Source organism: Echeneis naucrates, chromosome 13 (assembly GCF_900963305.1).
Source record: "Echeneis naucrates chromosome 13, fEcheNa1.1, whole genome shotgun sequence".
Classification (NCBI taxonomy): domain Eukaryota; kingdom Metazoa; phylum Chordata; class Actinopteri; order Carangiformes; family Echeneidae; genus Echeneis; species Echeneis naucrates.
In genome coordinates, this window is record NC_042523.1 from 13,524,022 (window position 1) to 13,543,280 (window position 19,259).

Sequence of the window (19,259 nt, forward strand, 5' to 3'; positions counted from 1 at the left end):
ATCTCGGCCATGTCAAGGGGTGGGAGAGAAGGGGGTTTGAGCAAAAAGACAGAAAGAAAAAAAAATAGAGGGGTTGAGTGGAAAAAGGGCAGGGCATTTTAGAAAAACCTGAAGACCTAATGCAATTATCAGGAACTTGACCACAAATGACAACTCATCTGGTGCTGACTCTGTAATTAATTGCCTGCTCGCAAGAGCGCCAGGGTTTATGAGGGTGAGTGGTGGAGCTGGTGCCGCAGCAGTGGGCTGAGGGGGGAGAAGGAGATGCAGGCGGGAGATTGGGAGAGTGCAAAATGACAGGTGGGAAGAGAGATGAGGTAAAATGAGGCAACAGCTTAAAGATCCTCGTTAGAGTGCACGAGACAGAGAAGCATCTTGGACACAGTGAGAGAGACGATGCACTGTGAGTGATAGAGGCAAAGAAAATTCATGGAAGAAACAACAAGTGGAAAAGAATGCCCATCGATGGAAGCAGATAAAAGAAGGAGAGAGGAGAGAAAAAAGTACTGGGATTAGAAAGCAGAAAAGTGGCAACAGTGTGATGGATACAGCTACCATGTTAAATTTGTCAGTATTGACCTTGTCTCAGTGTAACACTTTCACTTGTTTGTCCAGTTTTACGTAATTGACTCCAGATAATTAATTGCCATTTCCTGGAAAACAAAATACATTACTCTACAGCCCCCAATTCATTTGCTATCTCTCTATTTCCCACTCTGTCTTGAAGGCTGTTCAGAAGAAAAAAAAATGTTGGAACACAAAATATTTCAGGTCCTCAAAACGTTTGATTCGCCAACATTTTAGAGCATTACTAGGCAAAATGTTGTCATTCAATAGTTGAGTGTTTACAATATTCACTGTGCGGAATAGCTCTCCTTTTCATTTGGGCACTCTTTGCCCATTTTTATACTTACCATGTCTCATATTTTATAGAACAGGTGATGATGATTCTGATGACCATGATCCTTGATGATGCTGCTCTTTGTTATTGTTAGATCATACTGTGTCTTGAGTGCCATATACCTAGATGCTTTGAAATTGAATTCTAAATTAAATTTTTACAAGAATAATAGATGATTTGAGGTTTAGCTTCTTCTCCATCTTAACAGGAGCAGCCAAGGATTCAACTACCGACCTGCTCTTCAGCAGGACAAAGTCTCCCCTTGCAACTATAAAATTTATACAACAATTCATAGTAGTTTTTTTAATTACTTGTAAATTAATAAATGTTCATGTAAAATATTCTGTGTATAGATGGTACCAAGGATTTTACTGTGCCATAAGTTAATATTCCTCAAAGAGGGCAGACCAAGATGTCCAGCACAGCTCAAATTGCCTCTCAACAAGTCAAACCTGTGCTTCATTGGTATAATTCCTTGTTTTCCCCTCAGCTCTCCTCCCACCATGCCCCTCCCTCCCTTGTGCTGTAAGCCAGGACCTTAATGTGCTCCTATAGTTGTAGTAAGCAGGCCACAGTGTCTCTGAGGCCTTGTGCTACACCACCATTACTATCTGGCCTGCCTCCACTACAAATTGGATGAACAGGCACTGACACATTTTCAATATTATTACATTAAACCAAGTGGATTTTGATTGATAACCTAATATTGGCCTAATGCAAAACATCAATCATGGCAAGTATATTAATTATTTAATATTGTGGCGTAATTCAGAAATCAATGCTGCCTCTGCGTTGAAGGCACAGAGTAAGGAGGAAGGGAGGGGAAGAGAGAGATAAGGAGAAAAGAAAAGCCCTGTCCCTGAAGACCTCAACAGATTATATGATGTTTTGAAAGCGAGATGAGGATGTAAAATGGTGTGTGTGTGTGTGTGTGTGTGTGTGTGTGTGTGTGCGCGCGCATGAGCATACCAGCCATGTGTGTCTAATGGATAGAGCAATCCCTTCGGCCCTGGTGCAGACAGCACTGGACAGCTTGCCCTTGATGAAGTCAGGACAACAGATGAAAGACTGGGAGATTAAATGCAAGTGAAGAACTTAATAAAGGTTGAATCACAAAAATAAAAGAGAGGAAAAAAGATGTGGTTATAAAAAGGGGTGTGAGGAGAGAGGGGGATGAAAAAAGTGAAAGGAACTGAGTGGAGGAGGAGGGATCGAGTGCCACGTCTCCCCTGTGTTAGATTGTTTCTCACTAATTGCGCTTCATTAGCGGATTACACACACTGTCACCACGGTAACAAATGTCTTGCTGTCTGGTTGCCGGGCGCCCATCATGTATAATGAATGTGGCGGGGTGTTTGTCAGAATGTAATGTAATTACAGCTAGATGAAGTTTGCCTTAAGTGGTTGACTTGTCTGCATGCGGCTCACTGACAGTGCACAAGAATAAACAAGCATCAAGAAAACATCTTTTCTTCCTCGCCTCTTTGCTCTTGAATGCTGAAATGTTGATGATGTGGGAATGTCCTGAATTTGTGGTCACACTGGGTTCGGCCTGATGAATGGATGGATGGATAGAGAGTTGGTTAGAGGAATAGAGCAAGGGATGGAGGATGGGATGGATTAGACAGTATGTAATTTTAGAGATGGTGTCGATTTACACTGTGATGCTGCTGGCTGCATTAGCAACTGAAGCCTGTCGATAAGCCTTCCTCTCTCTCAACGCACACGCACACAGTGAAACTCCACGACCAGGGTAGAGTTGTCAGTAATGGGAGCCAGAGTTGGGTGGGGGCGTACTGGGATAGGGGACAGGGGCTGTTTGTGTTCTTTTGATCTTTTGATTTCCACTGCTGCAAATTTGAAATGTGCCAAAATTGCATCTATTATTTACTGCCAATTTGCTCTTTTTAAAACCAACTGCTCCCCCCTCTCCGCCTCCACTTCCTCGACTCGCCATTCTGCTGTTGCTACCCTGATAATCATACGCACATTTTTTATTAATTCACAGATAATAAGCTCCCACTTCTTTCTCTGTAGTTGGAAATAATAATTCGGTCTGCCAGCAACGTGGCAACAATATTAGTCCACCTCTGTCTGGTATCGATGCAAACACACACAGCACTTTGGTCTGAAGTTTAAAAATTATAATAATTCTTCATTATGTAGAGCTTTCTTTTTTTTCTTTTGACTAACCAAAATTTCTATGATGTCATCAAGATAATTTTCTCTAAAAGCAGGTCAGTGTATTTGATAAGAGGAATACAAAAAGAGTTTGATCATTATGATAACTTATGCTTGGATTTCAGCTTGAACTTATTTGAGCTTCTAGTCTATTATCAGTTGAGGAAAGATGTTCTGTAGCCATTTTGATAACCCCTTGAAGTTTGTAATAAAAAAAAAAAATCTCACTGCCTCTGACATGGAAATATTTCTTCTTGGTGTAGTTTATTATGAAAGTTAACTTGATATCATCTTGATGTCAAGAGACTTATGGTAATCGTGTTTTGCCACTATCTGATAATCAATAGACCAACAGTGTATTCAGTGTTTGGGAAAACAATATGTAGACTAATTGATTAGCTACTGTCCCAATCCCAGGTAGCCAGAATTAGCCATGGACAATATTCCAGTCAAACATGTTAAAATATTTAGAAATTTGTGCAGAAGTTTGTTCTTCTTTCTCTAATGTGTATATGTACGCTTCCGAATGTGTGCGCCTTTCTACCCTTGTGGATGTGTGGCTGTCTGTGCTCGCAAAAATGCTCTTTTTATTAAATGAGGTTTTGTGTTGGCACTTTATTTACAGTGGGGGAAATGTGTTGTTGTGTTGCAGGGATGCTGGGAACATCAAAGGCAGATTAGAACATCTGGTAAGTTCTATTCGACACCCCCCTCTTTAATCCCACACACACACACACACACACGCACAAACGCACAAACACATGCACTTTGATATCTGCATTTCTAATGAAACCTCCGGAATTGGAGCTGAATACCTGCAGCTAACAGGCAGGGGGAGAAAAACAGAGAAAACAGGGGAAGAGGGAGGGTGGTGTCTCCCCTAGGGCCTGGTCTAGCTTTTATATTAGTATTTCATTTATCACCAGTTCTGCCCAAACACATACATACTAGTTATCCACCCTGCTCTCCTGGCTTTTGCATGTAATTGTAGATATTTTTGGGATTTTCATATCCAACCACCTTTGCACATGGAAAGTTTTTTCTTTGGTTTTTTTTTTTAGGCACAGACATATACACCCTCCTGCTTTACTTTTCTCTCTTGCTCCTCTTGTCAGCATGGGGCCTTTCCTCAGTCTTCTCCCATCTATGAATTGACGGCCTGCTGGAAATGCTCTCCCGGGATGGCCCTGAAAATTTAATGGCCGTTTCCTGGGTTTCTCTCGCTACTTGCTTTAATACGAGGTCAGAGTGCCTTGCAACAAAGTGAAAAGGTTCTCTCTTCTCTTTTTGGGTGGGAAGGAACCAAGGTTTGATGTGCCCCATATTCCAGGGGATGAATTATAGACAGGGGTCAGTGAGGGTCCTGGCTCTCTGTAGATGTCACATGCCCTCCCTCCCCTGCCTCCCTGCATACTAAACTGCAGGTCCCAGCACCCTACGCAAATGACCCTCCTCCCCACCACGTGCTACGCAAATGACCCTGAATATGCTACACAAAAGACTGACCCCGAAATTCAAGCACTTCTCAGTTAACTCTCCAATACCGAAAGCAGCAGATCAGATAGAGTTGACTCCAAATTACAACATTGGCAAACTCAGCTGCAGAATTATTTCTTAACATTGTTATTGAGTCTCTTAAGGACTCTGATTAGAGTGGGATGAGACTTTAGGTTCTTCATGTACTTTTTCACTTTGTACCCTAAGAGCATTTATACTGTTATTCTGCTGCAGTTAGTCAGCAGTTAGGAAATTTAAAGTATTGTACTCTGACACAGGTCAGAGTACACAGGTCCATGCACTGATTCACTGCTTTCAAATAACTGACATTCTGTGTTGACTGGTACATTTCAGACTCTCTTGAAATATCACCCTTCTGTGTTGTGTTGGAATAGTAATAGTCATACTTTGGGTTTGGAGATGTATGTGGGAGGGTCTGAAGGTGTGATGGATGTGGTCCTCCATAAAAGGTGTTGTGAATTATTCAAGAGAGGATTACATACATAAACAGCATTAATCAATACATGGACATTTATATCTTGGGAAACATTACGTAGCCTGTCTCCTGTTGAGAGTCTTCCTGGTAAATGCAAATGGAGGAAAGTGAACTAATTGTAATAAGACGTAAGAGATAATCTGTAGACAGCCCTGACAAATACCTATATATGAACTATATATATGAGAGAGGTCACTCAGTAGTGTGCTGATTTTTCATCCTCACACTTCTTGCAAACTTATCTAGTCAAATTTACCTTCAATGTTTATCTGTGTGTCATATCATTACAGCAACAATGTAGATGAATGTAAACTGGATTGCCTTTACATATTTTCCTCTAAGGATTGGTATTGCACACCTAAGTATGTTTACATTATGTTTCTTGGAAGGGATTAGCTAGTTTGCCCCTGCATGCAGTTTTATACAGAGGTACAGAGCACAAAGTGAGTCAATAGGGACAGATTATAACATGTTGTTATTGATGTTGTGTTTGATTCTTAGCTACTGCTGTGTCTTAATACTCATCCGGAGTTAGTCAGTACACACTTACACAGACACACACACATTGGAATGTTTCCCGGAGCATTTTTTGTATATATGTTTCTGGAAATTTGAATACCTGAATACTGAGCGTTTGAATTTATGGGTGTGTTTATGCTTATGGGGAGATTGCTCCCCAGTAGTCAGCTGCCTGGGGAGCGCAAGACTCTGATTATGATTCGGGACAGAAAACTGTAAATAATGGAGCTTGTCTCCCTCTGAGGTAGAGTTTCGGGGCTATTAGAAATGCTGTTTCCCTCTATACCCCACATACATTTCTCTAGATTTCTAAACACATGTTAGTGTTAATGTCTCGTTCTTAAAATTAGTGCATCAACTATCACCACGCTGGTCTCTACCAAAACTCACTTTTTTCCTAAATTCATTTGAAATATTTTGTGTAGTTGTCAGCAAATGTTTTATTGTTTACTCATAGCAGACAAATATCTGCCAAATTTTCACCCTGATGTAACAATCAAGAGTTTGTTCAAATCATTCTTGTGCTTGATTTTTCATAATGAATACCAACATTACCTCCTCCTGTTCAGTTAACTGTATGAGCAAATGACTGGTGCACTAATTAGGTGGGCAATTAAGATTTATGTGGTCTGAGGTTTGTTTTATTGTTCATGTTTGTTTTGTGTTCGTATTTCAGCAGATTGACTGAATCATGCGATCAGTAGCAATGCAGAGAAAAAGACTGAAGTTAATTGCTCCCAGTGCTCCACTTTAGTCTCTGCTTTTGTGCACACAGGCACATACACGTCCAAGCAGACACTCATGGACACACACACACACGCATGCCTCAGTTTGGATTGGAGGGTTTCTTGTTCTGGGAGAAATAGAGCGATGGTGAAAGAGGTGGCCTACAGCAGCTAATCAGTCCAGATGCACAGCCTCTTAGAGCGAAGTAGAAGAAAGCCAGCAGCTCAATCAATATTTGAAGAATCAGCCTCATCAGGATTATTGGCTCAACCAGCAGCGGTACCCATCGTTCAACCGCACATACTGTCTGGGGAAGGATAGAAGAAGAAACAAGTGGAATAAAAACAAGGGAGAGAAACCAGAAACCTCGTAGGTCTCGAGATGAGGCCATGATGTAAGAGGGCAGGACAGGCCAGTTCAGAGGTTAGTTGAAGGTTGCAGAGAAAGTATGAGTGGCAGGAAAAGTCTTGTCAAGGTATAGTTAGCCTTTTTTGTCTTTCTGAGTGGTGATGTTTTTAAAGAGCAATAATAAATAAATAATAAACAAACATTATTTCATAGTAATGGATTTTGAATTACCAATAGGTACAGAAATCTTGAATATCGTGGTCTGATCAGCTCTTTCCTGTTACTCCACCTCTGTAAGCATCCATCAAAATCTTAAAATGTGGTGGAAAGGAAAATTTAAATTCTTCTATATTTAGATATATTGGCCACATGTTTTCTTCTACCTCACAGTGTATTTGTTTTAGTTGAATTTGGTTGCTACAGCACCAGACTGGTGTGCACATAGCTTTCTTCAGGGGTGGCTGATGTCGTCTGAATGTCCCTTGGAGAGTTGAAAAGTTTACTGAGGAAAATAGCTTGGTTGGCCTACTGACAGATAGGAACCAACAGCTGTAGCCAGGATGGCACGCTTACCCCAAGAATGTAACAAACACAGCATCACTGAATATGGCAGTGAGACAACATGGAGCTGTCTGACGGTGAGAGTTCACTGCCATGAAAGATGTAGAATTGTCTCCTTCCTTACTTTTATTCTGCCTTTGTTGATGTTTTCAAACTTTAATTGTCTCATCAAACACTTTGCCTTTATCTCCCCATGGATCTCTTTCTCTTTCTTTGTATTTCTTTGTCTCAGTCAGTCTTTCTTCCTCTGTAATATGGCTGTAAAGGATAAAGTACTGCAAAGAGCCCAGCAAGAGATCTGGACAGATAAAGAAGGAAAGAAGGGGGGTGGGGGGTAGGCAATCGGCAAACAGATTTCCATCCTTATTACACTAATGATATCATGATATTTGATGTGGTGGCAGTGGTTGGGAGGATGTGGAAGTATAGTTGGGGTGTGGGGGTGTCTCCTCTCTCTCTCATCTCGACGGCACAGCTAAATGATGGAGTAATTTGAGTGACCTCTGACTTGGGGTAGGCACAGACGTAATTGCATGTCATTCTGGCATGGAAGGAGTGGGGGGGGGGGGGGGTCCGTGGTACTATGTAGTCCCCCCACCCCATATCACTTGTCTTTTTCTCCATTGTGCTGACTGTCTCACCATGGTTTAAGTGTCCCCCCCCCAAAAAAAAAAAAACAAAACAAACAAGACACACACTCCACAAACAAAAGAAAAATTGCATTAATTTTCAAATGATGATATTACATTAAGTGCGGAGATCTCATACATCAAAACGTGAGAACTGCTCCCTTACTGTATGTGCTTCATCTTAATGGTATCGCTGGATGTCAAGGGCATGGAGGAAATTAAATCGGAAAGTGCAGATAGACCAAAGAAGATATTATCTCTGGATGATTGCAGTTTTGATAGGTATTCCAGTGAATTTCATTTTCTCCGGATGGGGAGAAGATGAGTTAGCCTGCACATTTGCTCATTTTTCTTCTACATGATTTATGTGAGTTGAGTATAAAACTCCACCCCCCCACAGACACACACCCCATCCCCACCACCACCACCCCCCTCCCCCCTTTATCAGGAACACATGCATGCATGTGCATACCACACACACACACATATACACTGGGTTGTAAATTACTGCCTTTGAGTTGTATTTTGGCCAGGGTGTTTTACACGAGTATATGTATGTCTACTTTTAGTATGTTGTGGGTGTGTAAACCGCAGTGCATGGGGTTTTGTGTATTTGTTGAAGCCGCATGCATGTTTGAGCCTGTGTGTTTCAACTTGTGTGTCTGTACAACTACACGCACCCGAGATAGTGGCACAGCCATCAGCCGGAATGATTCCAGTGAGATGGGGGAGTGTCATTACTCAGACTTGTTTACATTCTAAATACGTAATGAAATCTTGTTGGTAATAATGACGGGAATAAAAGTTTGGGAAATTGTAAAAGTGGTGAAGTTTGAGAAATGAGCCCCAGCCTGTGAAATAGCATTTGGGGGCAGGAAACGACATTATTATGCAGTGCTCCTGCCTGCCTGAGACATGAAGATGAACTGCTGGCGGGCCGTAAAATGCTGTTAGTCCTAGCCTGAAGTATGGCACATTGTAAAAGAGCCCTGATCCCATATTGCCATTATATATAAAAGTATAGCCATACACAACATTATTTTTCATATAAGATGAGCTTAGATGCACTGGCCCAGGCTTCCCAAATACATACACGGATAGGCAGATTTTTTTTCTCCTTATAAAATATATAAATACACATATTGCCATGGAACCCATCTCTGCCCTGATCCTATAGACCTCGATATTAAAAACAGAAATATTGCATTTTCTAGGGGCTCTGTTTTCCCCGGTATGGGATATATCTGTGTGTTTGTTTGTGGGGCGGTGGCGCGTGTGTGTGTGTGTGTGTGTGTGTGTAGGGGGGGCAGATGCAGAAGAGGCCTGAGCAAAATGTACCAAATTAAGGAAAATGGAAACAGATGAAGACTTTAAAAATATAATGTGATGAATATTGAGCATATCAACTCCAGCATAAAGAGTTTGTTTAGTTGGCTGGTGCACGCATGGGTCTGTAGATATTGAAGCTCTTTATTGACAGATAATAATGGTGACAGTGTTAGGATTAAGATTTATGTCATGGCAGATGTACTGATGATGTCATTGATGTCCCACTGTTTTTGCATGACAGTCTCTCTCGATATTTGAAACTATCAAGTGAGTTTTTTCAGTTTTGTACTTTTTCAGTCTGAGTCTAAATCCACGATGATGCTGGTTTTTACTGAATTTCTTACTGCAGGTTTTCAAACATATTTTATAATGGAGAGGTATCATTTGGTTTCCCCCACAAAGTATTAGATAAGTACATTTGCAAGTTTTTGGGAGCCCAAGTCTTCTTTAACTTTAAAAAGAATGTGAAGACAGACCGAAGTAAGAAGGCATGCACAAAGGCAGCAGTCTGTCTGGGGTTTTTTTGCTCTCGGACACTTCGTCATGCACCTTTTGAGAAATTGCATGTAATTCATTTTATCTCAGTACAAAGGAAATGAGAATTTATTGTAGTTTTAAAACTAATAATCTTGAGTGATATGTTGCCAGATTTGTGAAAATGATGTTGGATTTGAATGCTTACACAAAATCATTTTGTTGTAAAGTGTCCAGGACATCTTCTCTGTAAACTGAAATTAACTTTGAGGTTTTTTTAATTGACTTCATGGGTAAATCAGATGACAGAGAGGCTGTCACTGCTGCCTCACAGAAAATAAGAATAATAATAATAAACCCAGGGCTGGGGCCTTTTTGTGCATGTTCTCCCTGTGCTAACCCTAACCCAAACCCATATGGGTTCCTTCCAGGTACTCTAGCTTCCTCTCCTATAATCAAACTGGTGTAAACAATTGGCCACTTGAAATTGCTTGTAGGTTATTTTTGTATGGCAGCCCTGCGGTAGACTGGTAGTTTACCAGTATGTACCCTGCCCTCATCCAGTATCAAGTGGGATTTGCTCCAGCTCCCAGTGGCCCTGAATGGGGCACTCAACTCTCTCAAAGTATTTGAAGAAATAGCATTTTATAGTTTTTTTGTTTTTCTATCATTTCTGCTCAGTCATGAAAGGAATCTGGTGACTGCATAAACTGATAGACAGAGTGAACAATAAGAGTAACTGTAGTCTGACCATCTGACCACAGTCTTACCAGAGATGACCTAGCTGACCTTTGTTAGGCCTCTGTGTGTCTGCTCTAACAGGCATAAATCCATCTGCAGATTTTCCCTGGTCTGGTTGGCCTCAGGACTATTGATGATAATAATAGCCCCTTGGAACTGGGCGTCCTAGAAATAGATAAAATTTGCTGCTTGTAGTGCCTCATTATACACAGTGTAGGATTGTTTTTACCAACTGCCGTGAGGTTATTTGTTTTTATAATGGGACATGTTTGCTTTTGACTAATGGGAGCGGTGCTGGGCCCGTAGACTCAGTTTAGCGTGTCTCACTGTGTCTGTCATCACTGTGGTGAGGTAAGCAAACAAGTTGGAGGCCTGCTGGGTGCATACTGGACTTCCTGCCAGATTTAGGGCAAGTGTTAGTCCAAGTCAAGCGGTTGTGGCTATCACGTCATTGCAATAATAGCCTAGTAATAGTAGATTGTCTTATGAAAGTTATTTGAAAAGGAGGATGTTTATAAAAGGGTGTTGCTTTACACCTTGTGAGACAGAGAGAGAAAAAATACCTGCATCATCCATGAATGACTGAATTTCATATACACATATAGAACATAGATATACAGTCCCACAGTGTAAAATATAAATACAGCCCTGCTATATTGTATGAATGGCTCTATAACACTTGACCATTGACCAATAAATGTCTCAACATTTCTGTTTTAGAAAAACTATTCTCTTCATGGCTGTGCCTGATCATGTCTGTCTCTGGTCTCCTCTATTTCTGCATTTTTCTTCATCGTTATCTTTTAAAATCCTCCCTAATTTTCCTTCTCTTTCACATACTATTTCTTTTTGTCTGCCATATATCTATTTAAACAAAAGCAACTTTGTCTGTTTTGTCTTGTCTGCCTGTTTCCCCCTTTCTACACAGTGTGATAATGTAAAGCCCCCGTACAGAAAGCACTGCTTATTTCCAACACACACTTCCACTTAACTCCCTACACACACACACACACACACAGAGTCCTCCTCCTCTTGGTGTCTCATGTTTGTTTGTGTGTGTCAAAAAGGCATTATTCTAATTGTGGGGCAAAGCCACTTCAGATGCAGCGGGTGCCTCTCTCCCAGTGGGGGGAACGCACAGCTGCCTCTGGGGAGCACAATTAACGCCTTTTTATTGTTTACTAATGAATTACACACAGAGGAAGCAGGCGTACGTTTGCAAATTAGAGTGAAAAATGGAGAGTTAGTTGGGAAGCAAAAACATGAAATGTCATGTGTGTACCCGTGTGTCGGTTGGGTGTCATTATCTTTGTGTAATTTTGAGCTGACTTGTGAGTACCTTTTACATTACTTGTGTGAATAATTAGATATGAATTAACCTATCTCTGTGTCCATTTAGTTTCGGGCTATAAGGATTAATTGAGTAATCAGTTTGAGAACATTGCCATATTTTAATAATAATCAGGTAGTTCTTTGATCCTTTAAAAAAATACATTAAATGTAGTAAAGTGTGTTTTAGGTTTTGACTGCTGGTCTGTCAAAGAAAACCCATTGGCCTGTACAGATTTTTTTATCATTGTCTGACATTTTATTTTATTTTTAAGGATTTGTTGTCGAAAAATTATGTCATTGAAATTATAGTGGAAATAATCTTTAGTTGCAGCCATTGAGGATTAGTTCATAGCATAATCACAAATTGTAAAAAAAAAAAAAAAAAAAAAAAACAGCATAAAAAAAAGAATGCAGTACACTTGACTAAAGCGTCACTCCAGGACTCCAGATTCAGGATGTTCAAGTGTTCTTTTCATGTATATTTGATAGGAAATAGATGCTTTAACATCGCTAACAAGTGTTGTAAGAAAAGCAAGTTGCTTGAAAGTTTAACAGCAACAGAAAATGCAGCAGCAGTATCCTGTCTCTAGTGATTCAGTGCCATATTACTTTTCAAGATCTAAGATTGTGCGTGTGTGTGTATTTAAGATGCATGGCCTTACACACGCCTGGAGGCCAATGTAAACAAATGCTAATGTAATTATTGAGGAGGTGTCGTAATAAACTGTAACTAAGATGATTGCACAGCACACACAGGTTAGTTAAGCTGTGATGTCTAAATGAGTTCTTGTACCAAGACTGATTTCTCTGTCGTTCTAATTGTTCAGCAGGCTAAGCCCCATGCTATCTAAATGGGTTCAAATCTTACTCAGGACATTTACTTAGTGGCATTTAATCCCCACTAAGACTGTTCACTTAAAAGACAAAGCTGCCAAAAGCTCTGTGCCCTAATATGCCCTAATCATTTCTTCATGAAGTGGAATAGAAGCTGTGTGTGGGTGAAGGCCTCATGTTTTCTTCCTTTTTTCCAGCATAATAGTGATTGGTAATTTCAGCTGTCAAGCATTGCAAGTCAGCGTAAGCGTGATTCATTATGTCACCTGCTACAGGGGATAGAGAGACACACACACACACAAACACCCATGTTGCATTAAGTGTGTGTCAGTCTGTGTCTGTGCGGGGCCTTGATGTGCTTTCCATCTAGGATACAGCATCCTGACATTGCTACATTAAAGGGGGTCATTATATTTCCCTGACTGCCACCGAAAAGTGACGTTTTTACAAAGTGACAAGTTTACAGTTTGATAAATCAGATTTTTTTGCTGAGGGTGGGGAGCCAGGAGGAGGAATGGTGGGAGGAAGAGCTGGGTTATCTGTGGAGGAGGAGGTGGGAGGAAGCGATGCCTGTCAGCGACGCCCTGGCCCTGTCGTCTAAATGATGCTCCCAGGCAGCCGATTCAGATCCCATCCCCATTAGCATTTAATTTTTCTCTAATCCTACATACAGTCTCTGCCGCTGCATGGTAACAAGGTCCGCTGCGCCGCGGCAGTGCCGGAAAAACCTCTGAGAGCAATCTGCAGCATGCCTGCCTTTTATAGCTCCATGCCCTGTCGTAGCCATCATTCTTCCTTGACAATTAAGACCCTCAAATCTAATAGCAGTGATATTGGAATTACAGCAAGGCCTTTTTGAGGGCATGTCAGAAAAACGGGCTGCACCTCCCTATACAGCTGTCAAAGCACAGGGCCCTCCCCCCTGCTCATGCCCGCGAAGCGTTTCTGATGCATACACGCACACAGACACACACATGATGGGAAGGGGAATATGTTGAGTCTTTGGCTGTGATCATTGTAAAATGTGCTCTCTGTGCCCTCTTATCCAACTCTCGAAAGACTTGTTACAGCAGCTTTTGTTTTCTTTCTTCTTCTCTCCCTCTCTCTCTGTCTGTCCCTCTCCCTCTTTGTCTCTAAATTTCTCTTCATCTCTTCCTCATTGATTCTCCCTGGTGTGTCAGAGATGTTGTTGCTTTTTTCACTAGCAGGGTTTTTAGAGACGACTAGACTGAGCAGCTTGGTGAAGTTGTCCCCCCGGTGCTCCATGAGGACAGTTTAAGTGAACATTCACTCTAATGGTTGCAGTTAAAGATTATCATGGGTAAAATATATTTCAGCCTAAGGGACACAATACAGCTAGATTACATAGATAAAGTTGTGTTAGTATGGAGGCTTTGCTGTCCTGTCCCTTCCTGGATTTTGCCCTGTGATTTCTCAGGCACGGGGGTAGCAATGTCAACAGGTAGATCATTCTTTAAGGGGATGTTTTGGAAAGCTTCTGCGTTGACAATTTTGCAACACTCTAAACCACAACCAGCTCAAGGCTCTATTTCATAGCCACCCGTCACATCCGACCAGGAAAAATAAGGAACTCTGTGTGGAAGGCAAATTAAAATGTGTAGTCATTAACTCTTTTCTTCTTCTCCTTCTTTCCTTCTTTGTCACTTTTCTTCAGACTCCAGCAGAGCAGGCTAAAGTTCGGATGCATATGGTCCTGCAGGCTGCAGGTAAGTTGGTAATAGATATATGTATATATATATATATATATATATATATATATTTTTTTTTTTTTTTTTTTTTATGCTGTGGTGTTAATACTTAGCAATCAGTGATCGCTCACTCCTTGTGGATATTATCAAGCAGGTAGAGTGAGAGAAGTAATAGTCCAACTGTGCGTTGTGGCAGATGAGGGTCTTTTTTTGTCTGAATACCTTTTTTAGTTATGCTAATGGTTTGTCTGTTGATCCACCACGTCCTCTACATCCCCAATCAATTTCTTCAGCGACACATTCATGAACATACTCCTGTGATATCATCTAGAGTTATCAGTACAGAAAGTATTTACAATGTTGATATATTAAAACAACACAGTGAACATTAATTTATCATTTCCTCTGTGTGTTTTTGTATTTTATATTATCAGCGAGTGTTTCATTTTTACCCCCACCAATGGCATCATGAGATAGAGACAGTTTTATACTCCATTGTGGCCCTCTGTAGGCTTCACAGTTGTTTCCCCAGACTTTCAGCACTCCTCCCTGCACACCGCCACAATCTCTCACACACACACACACACACACACCAATACATACACACAATCTCCTTTACTTTGAGTGCTTCTGGGCCCATATTCACTGCAGCTTAATTTCAAACACTCCTCCCAGTACATAATTCATAGATGTCACCATACACACGGTGTATATACTCCAGTGTGTATTCGAGGGGTAGAGTTGCAAGCCAGATGTGACAGGCAGAGATTGACTGTGGAGAAAGATGTCTTCATGTTTACAGTCATACACACATACACACAAATACAACCGAGCACTTCAGAACAGGGCTCTAATTTCACCACAGGAAATATATGAAAGAACCAGGCATCTATACATCATCTATAAAGCACCCAGCAACCACCACTTTTACCTCACTTAAGACTTGTTCAGGCTTACTGTAAGCAAAGAAGAACTACAATCCCCCTGTTGTGATTTCACTTATATGAACTTTGTGAAACACATTTCACATAGTTCATCATACTTTAAATAGTGAAATAGTTTACATATGGAAATTTGAGATTTGTTTGGGGTGAGGGCACTTTTGTTAAGATTCGGTTTTGAAAAATGCTAAAATTAGTTTCATAGTGTATGTCAGACACTGCACACTCCTGCGCTGCCACCTCAAGGCTAATGTTGTCCTAATGGTGGTGAGGCATCATAAAATTGAGCATGTGGCTTTGAGTGCAGTGGGCCAGACTGGTGTAGAGACAGGCCCAGGGCCAGACACAGGGCTAGAGGAGAGGGTTTAATGTGCTGGACATGTCTCTGGTTTTGCTCTCTTTCCTGGAGGCTTCCAAACGAACAGGTTTATGGCTCAGTCAAAGATTCTCTTCACCACAGAGCACAGGCTGGCCTGTATCAAGCTTTGGGCCCCCGTGATCCTATCACTTATAGTAAATTACCAATGCACCACAGGTTTGACCTTGATAAAGCAGTTATATTTAATAAATGGACTGAATAATTTATGATTATGTTTCTGCCTTGTTTGCTACCACTTCCATAGTTTTTGTGGATAACCAATGAATTCCCTTTTCAAGTTATTATATTTTGGATTTTTTTTCTCTCACATATTTTCCTCACAAAGCTTCTAAATAAATCTGCTTATCATCTGTATTTATTTCCAAAATTTTCTTCTCTTTTGTCCCTCTATGTCTATCTGTCCCATCACTCTCCAGCTTACTGTCTTTGTTCCAGGGTTGTTAGCAGACAGAGTGAGATAGGGATGGAAGGAGGGAGGGATGGAGGTCGAGAAGGAAGCAGCAGATGTTGGGAGGTTGTGTGAATGTTAATGTCCTGACGTGGCCGTGGAGCTTAAGCCTCCTCTCCTCCTCCTCTTTCCCTCCGTTCCTCTCTGAGCACCCGCCAGGCTTTCTCTCTCGGGGTCTCCTGACATCCTTAAAGCCCGCGGCTCTCCTCTCCTCTTCTCTACTCTCTACTACCTCTTTCTCTCCCATCCCCTCCCTCTTTCCCCCCCTTTTGTCCGTCTATGGACTCTCTCTAGTCAGTAGAGAGCAGATCATCCCATAGCTAAAGCGGCTCAAGCCTTTGTGTTGGGGGGCTCTGTGGACCTGTAATGAGCCCCCTCGGCTGGCCCGCTGGCCTGCTTAGTGCTCACTGGGGGCTTTGTGTGTCTGTGTGTGTGTGTGTCTGTGTGTGTGGATTGGGATGAGGAGGTGAGAGGAGGAGGGCAACACTGGCCCCCAATGAAAGAGCTGGATGGATATGTTTATGGGTCACTTCCTGCTTGGCCTACATATAACACACACACACACACACACACACACACACACACACACACACACACACACACACACACACACACACATACACACACACACACACACACACAAAAACTACAATTATATTTTCAAGAAAAACTAATTTATTAATTTCATCAATGAAAAGAAAGGTTTCACTAATATGTTTAATGTTAATGATTTTTTATGTGCATGACTTTTATTTCAATAAAACAAAGTATATATATTTTTAATTAATGATAATAGAATATTTATCATTCATTTTGTGTTTAATATAAATCATAAGAGCTTTAGAATAGTTTGTTACTTTTTATAAGCTTTACTGCTTGTTCCTGTTCAAAGTACCTTCTCCCATGATGCTCTAATCAGATTGTAGGAAAATATTCAGCACAGTTTATCATTAAAGATGAGCTTCAGTTGGATTTTGCTGTGAAAGTATTACTACATTTAAAAGTGAAAGAAAAGTCCCAACAGCAAATTTTTTGTTGTTGCTGCTAATACCATTACCAATGAAACGTTATGATAACAATAATTCAATAGCACAGCAGAAAAAAACAATAGATGCTTCTGCATCTACAGTGGTTCGACACATGCATGTGAATACAGACCTCCATATAGTAAGTCTGCAAGCAGCATTTTAAATTGACTGATAAGGTGACAAACTAAACACAAATATTCATTTAAACAGTTAGTGTTATGTTTTGACAAACTCAGCGGTAATGACAGTCACCTCCTTATGTTACAAGCTGTAACAGTGTTAGCCTAAACAAGCTAATGGTAGCCTTTGTGAACATTATATGAGGACATTGTCACAACAGACGCCAGCTGTCGCAGTTCACACACTGATTGTAACGTCTAAAGATATGGACATTTGAACATTTGAATATGCTGGTAATAGTAAATTAACAACAGAAATTCTGGATGTTTGAGGTGAAATGAAACTATTTATTCCTGGCTCTTTGTTGTCCACAACTTTGTTCGTTGTGTGATATCAGATGGAATTAATTTTTTTTCCTCTAAGTTGCCGATCCTACTGTGCCTTTCTTCGTTTCTTTATTTTGGTGTCAGATTAGAAGGTCATCAGTCCTGGTAGAAGCACCTACAACATCTGTGATACCTTTGGGACCTGCAAGTAGTAGTAGAAAAACAGATACAGTCACAATTTCAGTATTGGTACTGCAGTTGCAGTTTTGGTGGCTTGTTGTATGGTCTGTGCAGCATCCTCCGTGTGTTTAACTTCATTCTTTCTCTATTGTCTTCTAAGCTAGCACAGACAAATTTCCTTCACTGCTCGTCATTAGCATAGATTTCTGGTTATTCTTAACCCTTACTTTGGTTGTTGACACATACTGGGTATTTCATATCCATGTACTGTAATGATCCTCTTACTTAGAAAAAACAATGTACAAAGAAAATACTTTTTACACACACACATACACACACAGCTACCATGACACCCTAACGTGTGTATTCTACTCTTCTCTTCAGCCACTTGCTTGGTTCTTGGCTCTTTTCATTACAGTGTCCATTTCCACTCAAATGAGTTTGAGTGCTATGCGCGGCAGCGGGCCTCTCCTTATCCACACATCAATAGGGAGTGTTTGCAGAACACCCACTAAGGACCTGAAGGCCAAGGGTCATCAAAACCTCAGTCTTCTCCACATTTGAACCTTTGACAGAAGCAAAACAAACACTCCTTAAGATCTCATCAGAGGCTTGAACTTGGCAGGGGCCCACTGGTGTGAATTAACTTTTTCTGTTGGTTTGACAGTTTGACATCTGGTCAGAGCTGATAGGAAGACATTTTTAATTTGGACTTCTAATCTAATATCTAATAATCTAATAATATTGAACTTGTCTGTCTCTGCTTTATTACCAGAGCTACAAACTGTTTTTCATTAGTTAAAGTCCAAGGGACAATCTTTTCATGTTGCACAGAATCCCCTTGTTAACAATCAATGTTTGCGTTTCAACAAAATTAAAATGAGACAGTTTTACTAAATATCTCTCGTACAACAAATTCTTAACATATATGAGAAAGTGTTTAGATTCACAAGTCAAAAATAAATACATTTGGATTGTTTTTATTTTCCAGAGTTCAAATTGTAGAAAAGCAAAATACTCTTTCAGTTTAAATTGTGTAATGGCAAAGAATGTTGCCTCTTTTTAATCAGTTCTAGATCCTCTTTCAATATAGTTTAAAAAGTCCAGTGGTATTTGCATAAAAATGTGGCACAAACCTTTTACTATTATTGCGTCTTTTAATGAAACACAGACTCTTTTTTGTTTGTTTGTTTTCCCTCCACATTTTCCTGGTATGTTTTTAAGGACATTTAGAGGTTAAGATTGAACTATGAGAATTGAATTGGAAGAGTAGAAGATCATAAACTGCTGGCCCAGAAGGACACTTAATTCAGTTTAACAAAATTTAAAGCTTGCCAAACATTTATCTCTGTGTTGTTTGTCTCATGTTTATGTTCTATATTTTTCAGATCATTGATATCTGCTCTCTGATTGAGTGACGGGCACAAAGAGGCAAAGGGAGCATGATCAGTGAAGCATAGCAGTATCATGTGATAGGACTAATTCTTCCCCAGTAAATAAGGGGTATTAAGCTTCTCTGTCCCAGCAGGGGTCCTGAAGAAACACACACACACAAACCTT

The 19,259-nt window shown here is 40.6% G+C and overlaps 1 protein-coding gene across 1 annotated transcript in view; it reads left to right on the top strand.

The window, feature by feature from the left end:
• Positions 1–19,259, top strand: part of rsrc1 (arginine/serine-rich coiled-coil 1) — a 106,913-nt gene that overhangs the window by 36,381 nt on the left and 51,273 nt on the right. Inside the window, exons 5-6 of the mRNA XM_029517930.1 lie at positions 3,735–3,771; positions 14,244–14,295. Of these exons, the coding sequence (XP_029373790.1) occupies positions 3,735–3,771; positions 14,244–14,295 (89 nt within the window). The remainder of the gene's footprint in view (positions 1–3,734; positions 3,772–14,243; positions 14,296–19,259) is intronic.